This window comes from Artibeus jamaicensis, unplaced genomic scaffold, assembly GCF_021234435.1.
Source record: "Artibeus jamaicensis isolate MK-2021 breed Jamaican fruit bat unplaced genomic scaffold, CSHL_Jam_final scaffold_537, whole genome shotgun sequence".
NCBI lineage: Eukaryota > Metazoa > Chordata > Mammalia > Chiroptera > Phyllostomidae > Artibeus > Artibeus jamaicensis.
In genome coordinates this window covers 44,518,109-44,530,624 of record NW_026522047.1, presented here as the reverse complement: position 1 = coordinate 44,530,624, position 12,516 = coordinate 44,518,109, and the positions used below count along the sequence as shown (strand labels likewise).

Sequence of the window (12,516 nt, the reverse complement as noted above, 5' to 3'; positions counted from 1 at the left end):
TGAGCCCCACCTTGACACCTGATAGTAACAGAGCTACTCAAATACCTGAAGAGTTGCTGGGACCCCAGGAGACCAGGGAGGGCACTGAGCTGGTTACTCTCTCCTGTCCCTCTTCTTGGTGGCACCTGGTTCTCTCTGCTGTGACTGCTTGGCTCTGAGGCATCGCATCTCCGGCCTCCCTTTGGACTTCAGGCCCAGTCCCAGCATTGGTGCTGGTGGGACTTCTGGGGAAAAGTCCTGCTAGGCCAAGCTCAGGACAGCCGTCTGTCTGATCCCGTCAGTCGGTGGCCAGGAAGGCAAGGTTGCAGGGTGTTGTGCAGCTGTGGCTTGCTGGTGGGGGGAATAGGCAGCTGACAGTGATTGACATCTCCAGTGCCACCCACCATCTTGAACTTGAGGGAGTTTTCAACTCTGTTTGTTCCTCCAGGGCCCACCTGGACCAGCAGGGATACGGGGTCCTGCGGGACACCCAGGTTCCCCGGTAGGTGCTCCTGGCTTTGCGACCATCCCCTGGGTCCCCAGTGGAAAGGGACAGTGTCCTACACCTCAGTTCCATCCCAGACTCAATTCCAGCCCTATCCACTCCTCCACACTGACACCCAGTGTGAACCTGAACCCTGCCCTGAACCCTAATTCACCCCTAATCTCAACCCTGCTTATGACCTCAACTTCACTCCCAGCTCAGTCTTTATCTCCAATTCCTGCGTGAGCCAGACCCTGGCCCACTCCCACCACGACCCCAACCCTAACCTACCTCTAGTGCTGACCTAAAATCCGAGCTCAAATTCTGAATCTGGCCTTGGCCCCAACCTCAAACCCAAGCCTAAATTCCATCTCAGCCCTGTCTGAACCTTGCTCATGACCTTGACTTTCATCTGAACCTGTCTTATCACCCAATGTCTATCTCAAAACTTTGACTCAGCCCTTGACTTCATTCCCAAGCTCTGACAACCCAAACCCCCAACTCCAAACCTAACCCTGACTCTCCGTAAACTTAATCCCAACTTCAACTCTAACCATCATCCTCAGTCTTGACTTTGACCCTGAGTCTGTTTCCAACCATTGACCTAGACCCTAACTTTGCCTGGCCCTTTCCTTCCCCCAGGGAGCAGACGGGGCTCAGGGACGCCGGGGACCCCCGGGCCTCTTTGGGCAGAAAGGAGATGATGGAGTGAGAGGCTTCGTGGGGGTGATTGGCCCCCCTGGCCTTCAGGTAGGTGTCTGAGTTTGGGGGTACAGCCTCTGGCTCCCCTCACACTTTGCCTTAATCTCGCCTCTTTGTTCCCCAGGGACTGCCAGGCCCTCCTGGAGAAAAAGGGGAGGTCGGAGACGTGGGGTCCATGGTATGGACAACAGGGGAGAAGATGGAAGGGCGAGGGGTGGCAGAGTGAGGGAGCCCATTAGACCGACACGGGGGTCACAGGGCGCATTGTCATTTTAAGGATCCTGCGAGGCACAGCACCAAGGGCTGTGCTTGGGGGTGCATGGGGGTCACTTGATGCTATTCTGACTGTTCCACAGGGTCCCCCTGGAGCTCCAGGTCCTCGGGGTCCCCCTGGCCCTAGTGGATCAGAGGTGAGGATTCTGAGGCTGGGGGAAGGGCTTCAGAGGTGGGACATCTAGTTCCCAAGGAGAGGTTGGGGTCCCACGTCCCCACTCCGCCCCTTGCTGTCTCTCCAGGGCTCCCCAGGGCCACCCGGAGGAGTCGGTCAGCCGGGCGCTGTGGGCGAGAAGGTGAGAGAGGGCTGCGGACCACACAGGGTGGGGGAAGCTCCACCAGTCCTGATTGGGGGTGGCTGTTCGGGGAAGCCTCTTCTTGTCTGCCAGGATCGAACCTCTACTCCCCCTGACCCGACTTTGCCTCCTGTAGGGTGAGCCAGGAGAGGCTGGAGACCCCGGGCCCCCAGGAGCCTCAGGCATCCTTGTGAGTGACTGTCCTGAACCCCTGCACCCATCTCAGGGAACCCCTAGCCTCTGGGCATCTCAGGCCACCTTGACCTCTAGGCAGTCCTAGGTCACCTGCTGACCCAGAACCTATGGACATCTGGGTGATTTTGATGACAGAGCCTTAAAGGTGTCAGTGCTACATAGAGCTCTCCAGGTTGCACACTGCACAGGGTCGTGGAACCGAGCAGGTATATGGGGCTCAGATCCAGCGTGAGCCCTGGGCTGGGAGTCAGGTGCCCACAGGGGCCCCTTCTCTAATTCACTCAAGGGGGGCGCACGGGCTCGACCCACCTTGCCCATGACCTCTAGGCAAATGGAGTACCCCGATCCCTGACTCTTGTTAAGTTCTAGATATATTTGACTCCTTGCTCTTGGGCAGTCTAGGCTACTCTGATCCCTGACCCCCAGAAAGTCCCAGACCACCCAGATTCTTAAATCCAGGTATGCTACACTTGACCCCTGGAGAGTCCAGGTTCTGCTAACTTCTGACTTATGTTTCTACAAAGGGGCCCAAGGGAGAAGTTGGCGAAAAGGGGGACTCAGGCCCACCTGGGGCTGCAGGACCCCCAGGCAAGAAGGGCCCCCCTGGGGAGGATGGAGCCAAAGGGAACGTGGTGAGTCCTGGGGAAGGTGGGGGCGGAGATGGGGGAGGCACTTCTGTCTGCACAAACCCGGCTTCAGCCCGGTGCCCCGTCCTCCAGTGTGCCGATTCCACCAGCAACCAGAACATGGCCGAGTGAGTGAATGATTGATTGAATGAATGAATGGATGAATGAATCAATGTGGAAACGCAGTGGTTATACATCACTGTGGGAGTGAACCTTGCTTCCACATGGGGCTGTTCTAACGATGTTGGGAACAAGGTTGAGACCGGTGCTTATGTGGGCTTTGCGCTCCAGCAGGGATTGAGGCCCTCCTGCGTCTTGGGGCCGGGGCTCGGGTTGGGGTGGCAGGGCAGTGAGGAGCTTCAGTCTGTGGGACCACCCCGCCACTGCAGCGTCCCTCTGGGTCAGTTCTATCTGTGAGTCCAGAGCTGGGAGGCTGCCAGCCGGACAGTGGGGTGATGCATGCAGGTTCTTACTTGGCTCAGCCCCCCATGCACTGAACACTGGACTGTTCTCCCTACTGGGATGGGGGTTTTGTGGTTTGTTCCTCGTGTAACCCAGGAACCAGCACTGTGCCGGGGCCACACCGATCTGTTCACTGAATGAATGAATGCGCAACATTTCCAGCATGTGATTGTTCACCCTTCTGTGTTTCAGGGCCCCACAGGGCTCCCAGGAGATCCAGGACCCCCTGGGGACCCTGGCGTTTCGGTGGGTGTGAGCCCTCCCCCGCCCACCAAGCCCACCATAGTTTTTAATTCTTCACTCACCCCATAGGCCCCCTCACCACCCACAGACCTGGTGTCCTAATCTCCCTACCCCCACACACCTGGGTAAGGTCATTGGCACAAATAACCTGCGTTATCCTCCAAGCCTCACCCCCAAATTCTCGTGTGTCCCCACGTTCCCTCCCTACTCTGCGCTCTACCCCCACAGGGTCTAGATGGTTCTCCAGGGGAAAGAGGAGATCCTGGTGATGTTGGAGGACCCGTGAGTGAGGAAATGGAGGATGGCGGTGCTGGGGGGGGTGGGGGCTGGTGAGCGGGCGAGCTGGGGGGCCAGAGGCGTGGGTGAATGAGGTACCGGGGCCTCTGCGGGTGCGCCTGCTTTGCCTCTCTGGGGCCTCGCTGTGAATGTGAGCAGCCCAAGGGAGGGGCAGTGATGGCTGGTGCTGGGCGATGTTTGGGTGAGGCTGTCTTTGGGTCAGAGGCCTCCTGCTACAGTCACGGTCAGCCGACGCTGGCCGATTCCACCCTGCTGCTGTCGCAATCTCCACAGGGCCCGCCTGGAGCTTCTGGGGAGCCTGGCCCCCCTGGGCCCCCTGGCAAGAGGGTGAGTGATGACCTGCCTCCGAGCTGCCCTGGCTGCCCTGGCTCCAACCTTGTCCCACTCACTCCCACAGGCCCCCACTCACGTGACCCCCCACTCATTCCCAAAGGGCCCCCTTAACTGTCTCCCCTTTCTCAGGGTCCTCCTGGCCAAATGGGACGAGAAGGTAGAGAAGGGGAGAAAGGTGCCAAGGTGAGTGGCTTGTCCACAGAAGGGTCCCTGCCCTGATCCCTCAGCCAACAGCTGGCTCATCAGAATGGGGAGGGGCCCTGTGACCACACCAGTGCGCCAATTCCCCCCCCACACACAGTTCTTGGTTAGGGGGTCAGGAGGCAGGTATGTCCTGACTCTCGGCCCCCTCCCTTGCCCCTGTTCACTGTAGGGGGAGCCAGGTCCTGACGGGCCCATAGGGAGGACAGGTCCTCTGGGGGCTCAAGGGCCCCCTGGACGTGTTGGGCCTGAGGGTCTTCGGGGGATCCCTGGCCCTGTGGTGAGTGGGGCAGGAACAGGGGTGGGGTGGGGGTGGGATCAGGCCTTCCCTGTGTGCTCACACTTTATAATTTCTCATCGAATTTGGGAGGGGCTGATCCTGGTAGTGGGAGGGGCAGCCACACTGCGTTCTGGCAGGGTGCGGTCCCCCAATGTTCTGTCGCATCCCAGGGTGAACCAGGCCTCCTGGGACCTCCTGGACAGATGGGTCCTCCTGGCCCCATGGTAAGACACTTCTTTGTCCCTGCGGCCCTGGCACTGAGAGGCCCATGTGGTGTGACCCTGGTGCTGATGGCCCGGCTGCCCCCTCACTGACTGTCCGAAGGTCTGCCCTGACCATGTGTATTATCTATTCTGACCACTCGTCTTGGTGGTCTGCACTGGCCAGCCACACCGACCCTCCATGTTGACGGTCTACACTGACCACAGTGTAGACCATCTCAACAGGCCAACCTGACCATCAGTCCTGATAGTCTACACTGACCACCACACTGATCCTCACCACTGAGTATTAGCCGTTCTCCAGCCAACCCCTCCATTCCCCTCGCCATCCCCCTCTCTCCTGACCATCCCCATGATCGTATCCTCGGTAATGCCCCTTTGAAACCTGGGAAATTTCCCATTTGACCGCCTCCCAATCACCCACATGGGCCTGGAGATTTTATGTCTGAACCTCACCGTCTGACTCTCCCTCCCCTTCCAGGGGCCCTCTGGCCTCCCAGGGCTGAAGGGAGAGGCTGGCCTCAAGGGGGAAAAGGTGAGGAGACCTTCTTCCGTGACTTCCCTCCCTCACGGGCCTCCCTTTCCTCCCTGGCGGAGGGCTGGGAGCCTGAGGTCTCCTTCACTCCCAAACGCACTGCCCCGGGGCTCTAGGAGGAACCCCCCCCCCCCCCCCCCCTTTCTTCCCCCACACATGCCTCTCTTGTCCTCCAGGGCCACATCGGATTAATCGGCCTCATCGGCCCCCCTGGGGAGGCCGGTGAGAAAGGGGATCAGGGGCTGCCAGGCGTGCAGGGCCCTCCTGGCCCCAAGGGGGAGCCTGTGAGTGTGTGTCCTGCCCCCCGTGGGGAGAATGTGTTTGAAGGAGGGGCAGGTGGGGTGGCAGAGATGGGCTGGTTTGCAGACTGGGGGGGGTCAGGGAAGCCTGGGTCTGGAATGATAGGGGTTTGTCTGGGGAAAACCGGGGCTCTCTCTGGGGGCTTGAAGGCTGGAGGCTGTCTTGAGGGGACTGGACCATAGAGAAGAACCCCATCAATAACGACCCTGATGTCCTTTCTCCAGGGTCCCCCTGGTTCCATTGGCCCTTCAGGGCCCCCTGGGCCCCCAGGTGTGGCGGTGAGTATGAGGGGTCTGTGAGATGGGGGTCACTGTGGTGAGCCAGCCAGGACTCCATTCTCTCTGTCTCTACTCTGCAGGGCCCGCTGGGACAGAAAGGCTCAAAGGGGGTGCCGGTGAGTCCTCCCCGCTCTCGGGGGCTTCCATGTTTCAGCCCCCTGCCCGCCTCCATTGCACTGAACCCTCGACGCCTTTGCATTTGTTCTCTTATTTAGTCATTCAATCACACATGCAGCAAATATTTACCCAACACCTACCATTGTATTTAATGAAACCTAAGATGCCATCAGTTGTGAGATGCACCATTACTTTATAAACTGCTGTGAAAGACAATAGTTCTGCCAAGTAAACCATGGCTTGCCAAAGAGGCTAAGATGCTGATTTTAGAGACATTAAAATACTGAAAGAAGATGTGTGTTTTATGCTTGGTGCTCAAAATCGCACCCCCCCCAGGGCTCTGTGTTTATGTGTGTGTGCAGGTGTTGGGGGGCCTGCAGAGACAGAGTCCACCCCCAAATGACTTCTCCCTGCAGGGATCCCTTGGCCCCCGTGGTGACACCGGCCCCCCAGGTCCCCCAGGCCCCCCGGTAAGTTCCCCAGGGCCTAAGGTTGAAGTGCCCCCACGGGGTCCCCCCCCCCCCCCCGCGCTCAGAACCGGGTGGGGCGCATCTGCTCTGCAGATGCAGGTGCCTCCAAAGTCGAAGAGGGATCTGGGCTGGGGGTGGGGATCTGGGGGACGTCCACGGGGCGCTGACCCGCGGTCTCTCCACTCTGTCCTGTCCACCTCTTCGGACTCACCTGGCCTTCCTCTGTCTCCAACATTTGTTCCGCTATTTTATCTGTTTTTTTCTCTCTCTGCTCTTTGCCTGACCTTGTGGTTCACTCTCTTCTCTGTCTTCCTACTTCTCTCCCTCCCTATCCCTGTCTCTCTCCTTCCCGCGTGTCTGTCTGTCTCCACCTCCCCGTCCCGTTCTCATCTTTCCACCCCCCCCCCCGTCTCTCTCTGCGTCCCACGTCGCTGTCATTTCTGCCCGGCTCTCTTGCTGTCCCTTCCGCCCTGGTCTCTGCTCAGGGTCTCCCTGCGGAGATACACGGAGTCCGGCGCCGGCGCTCCGTCTCCGGCAGGGGAGCGCTGGAGGCCCCGGAGGGCGGCCTGGAGGAGGTACTGGCTTCTCTCCTGTCGCTGAGCTTTGAGCTGGAGCAGCTGCGGAGCCCTCCCGGCACCGCTGAGCGTCCGGGTCTTGTGTGCGGTGAACTACACCGAAACCACCCGCACCTGCCAGATGGTGAGGTCCTGCCCCTCCCCCGGGGGCGGGGAGCCGTCGGTCCCGCCCCGCTCACGCGCCCCGCCTGGCTCTGCGGCAGGGGAATACTGGATTGACCCCAACCAGGGCTGTGCGCGAGACGCGCTCAGGGTTTTCTGCAACTTCACGGCAGGAGGAGAGACCTGCCTCTACCCCGACAAAAAGTTTGAGACCGTGAGTGCCTCTGGGGGCCGTTGGTGGGAGGAGAAATGGGTCTCTGGGGACCATCCCGTTCTCCTACCCTCCAGGAAAGGCTGTTCCCGCCTTCCCCGCCCCCAGCACCCCCGGTGCACGCCTGGCTTTGTCCGGGACCTGGTCCTTCCTTCCGCCAACATTTATGGAGTATCTAGTGCTGGGGTTACAGCCGAAAATTAAAAAAAAAAATTCTCTGCGTTTATGGAGCTTGTCTTCTCAGAGGAAGACAGGCAAGAAAAACTAGTAAAGAAACCAGGAATGATGATGAACCTTTAAGTAGTGCCTACACGTGCCAGGCCCGTTCCAGTAACTTAGGTGCATTGACGTACTGAGCCCTAACCACCAGCCGTGGTAGCTCTGTCATCCCCCAGATGGGGAAACTGAGGCACAGAGAGGCGATGAGGTTACCCAGGGCAGTCTGCCTCTGGAGTCCCAGCCCTTAGCCATGTGGCCACCCACCTCCTGACTTGCTTACTATCTTATAGGCCTGGTGGGTTCACTGAGCTCCAAGCTGCAAGCTGAGAGGTGAGGTCATCTGGCCCCCAGAAATCCTGGGGTTCTCCAGCAGGGAGCCCTGAGACTAACAGCCTCCCACTAAGCACCAGGCGCAGCAGTGGAGGGCAGTGCGTGAGCAGCCCAGCTCTGCATGGCTGCGCGGGAACCCAGGTCTGGCACCTGGTGTTTAAATCTGTGAAATGGGGCTCAAGCAAGGGTCGCCGCTGGGGTGGTTGTGCCGTTGTTGCAGTGCTAAAGTGCGTACCAGGACACACTGACTAAACACCGGCTGTGTGCTAATATCTCAGCTGCAGGTAACATACACAGCCAGCACAGGGCCTGCAAAGATGCCTAAGAATATTCTTCTGGTACTTTATTACTATTTTTAACTGTCAGAGCCCTGGGTAGTGAGCACTCAGACCCCGTCACGCATGGGGGCTGGATGCAGAACTTGATCTGTAAGCAGGTGCTGACATCTGAGGCCTGGTCCCTCATCAGCTCACTTTCCTCCTGCTCGGACAGAAGCTGGGGAGGGAAGTGAGGAAGGTTCTAGGTTTGGGTTCCCCAGATTTCAGGCAAGTCATTTATTTAGGAAGTAATCCCAGGAGACACCAGGAGGGGAGAGGAGGATGTGAGGAGGATCGAGAGAGGCATGTATTGTTCAGGTGCCACCATAGGGCACCCAAGGCTCTGCTCCCCTGACGACTTCTGGGAGGCGTCCCACCTGGGCAGAGAGGATGCTGGGGCATTCATCCTCCGACTCTTGTCAGTCACCAGTTGAGGGCTGCCTCAGAGGGCTGGGCCCCCTCCTCTTGGGCCTGCCCCATACACCAGCCACGGCCACTACCCTGGCCAGCCGACAGCCTGAGCGTCCCACCTGTTTACAACCTGCAGCCTTCATCAGTGGGAGGTAAATGGAGAAAGGACCTGGTGGGCATCTGCCACTGACCCTCCCTCTCTCCGCAGGTGAAACTGGCTTCCTGGTCCAGGGAAAAGCCGGGCAGCTGGTATAGCACATTCCGTCGAGGGAAGAAGGTGAGTTGCTGAAGGCGAAGTGGCCGATGGTTTGAAAACCTGTGGGGACCATTGGAGAGGTTGGGAGAGGGGCTTGGAGAGGTGAGCTGAATGGAACAAGTCTGCCGACTGGGGAAGGGAGGCTGACTGGGGCAGTGCCAGACCTGTGCTGAGGGAAGCGGGAGGCAGGGTGGAAATCCAGGGGCTGTGCTGGAAGGGCGTGGTAGGAGTGCCAGCTTAGCTGAGGCCTAAAGAGTGAGTTGGGTTAGCAAGTTCAAGAGGACAAGAAAAAGTGTTGTAGGCAGAGGGAACAGCACTTGCAAAGGCTTAGAGTCGAGAGAGGGTATGGTGAATTTAAAGAAGAAAAAGCCACTTTCTCTGCTTTAGAGAGTAAAAGGGGGAATGTAGTTATAGAAGAGACTGGGGAGGTAGGTGAAATCTAGGCCCATCTCTCCAGAAAGAGCCGAGGGCAGTAGAGAGCTGAGGCTTGTGTTTGATTGAGGGAGGGGCCCAGATCAAATCTCTGTGTTAGAAAAAATGCCCCTGGGGCTGCTGCTGTTGGTGGTGGTCAGACTGGAGGCCGAGAGACCAGGGGGAGACGGATGTGCTGGTCCAGGAGAGTGAGGAGGGGGGTCCAGGCTGGAGCTGGTGCTGTGGGGATAGACAGGAAGGCATGACTTGAGAAAACATCAATGCGGGCATGTTAATAGGACTTAGTAACTGGTGAGATGGAGATGCACATGCCCAGGTTCCTGGCTTGGGAAACTGGCCTGCAGTGAGATTCTGAGATACATGAAGGAGAAGATCGGGTTTCAGGGGCAGGGGATCTTGGGTTCCATTTGGGGCCTTTTTGTGAAACATATACATATGTGCTAAGCACTGGAAGCATAGTAGCATGTTAAACACAGTTCTTGACTTCATGAAGCTGATATTCTACTGGGAATATAACCAAGGAAACAAATAAAGCTGTACTATGATGTAAGGGAGTATCTTGGTTTGGATTCCCTCCAAAGAGACCCCGAGACAAAGATTCAAATGCAAGTAGTTTATCTAGGAGGTGAGTCCAGGACGTATGAGGTGGGGACTGTGGAAATGAGACAGGAAAAAAAGCCGGAGGACGTGTTAATGAGCATACCGTCTCAAGCCAGTGCTATGCTACTAATATACTTTATTAAGTATATTATCAGGTCTGAAATGTCGGCACAGCAATGTAAAGGTTACTTTTTACATTTTGTCCGTACAAGATTTTCAGAGTCTGGTACAAAGCTACATTTACAGGACTAAATCTAGAAGCGAAATTTCATTGAAAATACTTGGATTTCATAAAACCCGCAGTGGGAAAGGTAGGTTCACAAATCCAGTTCATCCCAAACCTGAGTTTTCTAATAACTGGATGGAGACTACGTTATGAGTTGTGAGTGTGAGTAGAAAATTTGAATTAAATAATTACATAAAAATTAAAGTTACACAAGTAAAGTTTCAACAAAGTTTCTCAGGCTCATCGGGCACATGTTAAGTGCTCAGTGGCCACCCCTGCCTGGGGACTCACGAGAGAACCATGGTCGTCTGGGTGGGGCCTCTCACCTCCCGCTCTGTCCCACCCCCAGTTCTCCTATGTGGACGCTGATGGGTCCCCGGTGAACGTGGTGCAGCTGACCTTCCTGAAGTTGCTGAGCGCCACAGCCCGCCAGAGCTTTACCTACTCCTGCCAGAACGCTGCTGCCTGGCTGGATGAAGCTGCCGGCGACCATGGCCACTCCCTTCGCTTCCTTGGCACCAATGGAGAGGAGCTGTCCTTCAACCAGACAGCGGCAGCCACCGTTACTGTCCCCTCTGATGGCTGCCGGGTAAGGCAGAGGCACAGGGTTACTGGCACAGGGAGGGGAGGCCTCAGCTGCCCTCCCCCTAACTCCCCATTGGTGTCTTTCCATGGTCAGCTCCGGAAGGGACAGGCGAAGACCCTCCTGGAGTTCAGCTCTTCCCGAGCCGGGTTTCTGCCCCTGTGGGACGTGTCGGCCACTGACTTTGGCCAGACGAACCAGAAGTTTGGGTTTGAACTGGGCCCTGTCTGCTTCAGCAGCTGAGAAGTCTTGAGGGTGGGCAGGACCACGAGGGAGCCCCGGATGGGGCACATTTGGTGCTGAGGCTTTGAAGCCACCCTATTTATCATCTCCTGTGACTGAAGAGCCAGGGGAAAGTCTGCTCAGCATGGTCCAACAGTGCTCCTTCTCCATCCCAGGGGGCTGTGGCGGGACTCCATGGACCCAAGAGCCCCGCCTCTTTGCTGCAACCGCACCCCTGCTGGAATGAATGTACTCTGCCTCCTTCTCCCCTCCGTGCCCATTCAGTCTGCACCTGCCCACCCCCGATCGCCCAAGCAATGAACTCATTCACAGCTGATGACTGCTCCCCACGCCTGCCTTCCCTTCCTCAGTCAGTGCCCCCAACAGCCTTTGGTGCTACCCTTCCCGATAGTTAAGCACTGGACGTCTCCTGATCCCAGGCTGAGACCCCTTCACTCCTTCCTGTTTTCAGGTGGGTTCAGAGCGAAGGAACTGAAGTCAGACTACAGAGGGAAGTGGGACTTCCCTGGACTGAGCTGTGTGTTCCTTTGGCTGCTCCAGCTCAGCTCTGCATACTGGCCCCCTCATGTCTCCCCTAATGTACCTTACCATGCCAGATGGCTTGGAGGCCAAGATATGGGGTAAATCAGGATCCCAATGGTGCTGCCCTATTTATATCTGGGTCTGTATTAAAAGGGAAAACCCCCTCTGTTGTATATTTAATCTGCTTCCTCCTTATGGAAGGCTGGGACATGATGAAAGAGATTCTAGCATGACCCCCTCCCCACCCCAGGGCATAATTGGCATCTCAAGTCTGAGAATAAACCAGTGAACTGTGTCCCAGTCTGTGTCCATCTTGTGCTGGCTGTATCTTTCTTAGGGTCTGGTGCTTGTCTCCCCTGAGGAATTGTCACAACCTATTGTAATTAAGTGTGCTGTTTGGTGAAGTTGACTTAGGGGCTGGGGGAACTCACTTTGGGTTGAGAATAGCCAGATCTTTAAGACAGGAGGGAAGGCAGGCAGAAAGAGCAGATCTCCATGTTGATCTTGACTGGTACTGGAGGCAATGGCTGAGCTGAAATGACATCGAGAGATGTCATCGAGAGATGCACCAAGAGATGACACAGGATGTGGTTTTGATTTGAGATGAAATGACTAGGTGTCAATGGTCTGGGTGGCAAGTCAGGGGATGGGTTGGAGATGAAGAGAATTGAATTGGGAGTTAAGCCTTGAAATGAGTTTGGGGTTGGTGAGGCGGATCCTGGCCTGCAGGATCCGTGTATGTTGCAATTACTAGAGAACAAATACATATGGACAACAGAAGTCCTGTGTAGAAAAAGGGGAGGCATGGCCACTCTCAGGGAGAGAGAGAGAGAGAGAGAGGGAGAGGAGGGCTGGAGGCCCCAGCCCCTGCCTGGACAGGCTTTTATTGCTTTTCTGGGTACATTACATGGAGGGTAGTCCTCATTTACTATGCACAGATTCGCTGTAGGTGATTACCTTTTACAGATAACAAAGGAAAGAATGTTGCTAGTTACTTCAAAGAGAAGGATGTTGCAGACCAAGGGGAGAAGTGGTTGAACTGGTCACACTCCATACTTGGGAGGTTTAGCACAGACTTTAGGAAGCTGCAGTAAGCCCTTGCTGCCTCAGTTCAGGGTGAGGGAGTTTTAGCAAAAACAAGTCTCATAGTCTGGGTACAATGCAGGCCTGATTCCCCACGGGAAAACCTTTCCATGG

The 12,516-nt window shown here is 56.6% G+C and overlaps 1 protein-coding gene across 4 annotated transcripts in view; it reads left to right on the top strand.

Annotated features, from left to right (window-relative positions):
• COL5A3 (collagen type V alpha 3 chain) overlaps window positions 1-11,614 on the top strand; it is a 46,475-nt gene extending 34,861 nt beyond the window's left edge. For all 4 annotated transcript variants that reach the window (XM_053658532.1, XM_053658533.1, XM_037127321.2 and 1 more), the window contains 23 exons: window positions 428-481; window positions 1,106-1,213; window positions 1,290-1,343; window positions 1,522-1,575; window positions 1,681-1,734; window positions 1,871-1,924; window positions 2,454-2,561; window positions 3,210-3,263; window positions 3,489-3,542; window positions 3,831-3,884; window positions 4,020-4,073; window positions 4,264-4,371; window positions 4,542-4,595; window positions 5,074-5,127; window positions 5,304-5,411; window positions 5,652-5,705; window positions 5,786-5,821; window positions 6,239-6,292; window positions 6,778-6,991; window positions 7,071-7,183; window positions 8,666-8,734; window positions 10,321-10,560; window positions 10,651-11,614. In XM_053658532.1, the coding sequence (XP_053514507.1) occupies window positions 428-481; window positions 1,106-1,213; window positions 1,290-1,343; window positions 1,522-1,575; window positions 1,681-1,734; window positions 1,871-1,924; window positions 2,454-2,561; window positions 3,210-3,263; window positions 3,489-3,542; window positions 3,831-3,884; window positions 4,020-4,073; window positions 4,264-4,371; window positions 4,542-4,595; window positions 5,074-5,127; window positions 5,304-5,411; window positions 5,652-5,705; window positions 5,786-5,821; window positions 6,239-6,292; window positions 6,778-6,991; window positions 7,071-7,183; window positions 8,666-8,734; window positions 10,321-10,560; window positions 10,651-10,797 (1,953 nt within the window). In that variant the 3' untranslated portion in view covers window positions 10,798-11,614. The remainder of the gene's footprint in view (window positions 1-427; window positions 482-1,105; window positions 1,214-1,289; window positions 1,344-1,521; window positions 1,576-1,680; window positions 1,735-1,870; window positions 1,925-2,453; window positions 2,562-3,209; window positions 3,264-3,488; window positions 3,543-3,830; window positions 3,885-4,019; window positions 4,074-4,263; window positions 4,372-4,541; window positions 4,596-5,073; window positions 5,128-5,303; window positions 5,412-5,651; window positions 5,706-5,785; window positions 5,822-6,238; window positions 6,293-6,777; window positions 6,992-7,070; window positions 7,184-8,665; window positions 8,735-10,320; window positions 10,561-10,650) is intronic.
• Window positions 11,615-12,516: the final 902 nt, after the last annotated feature.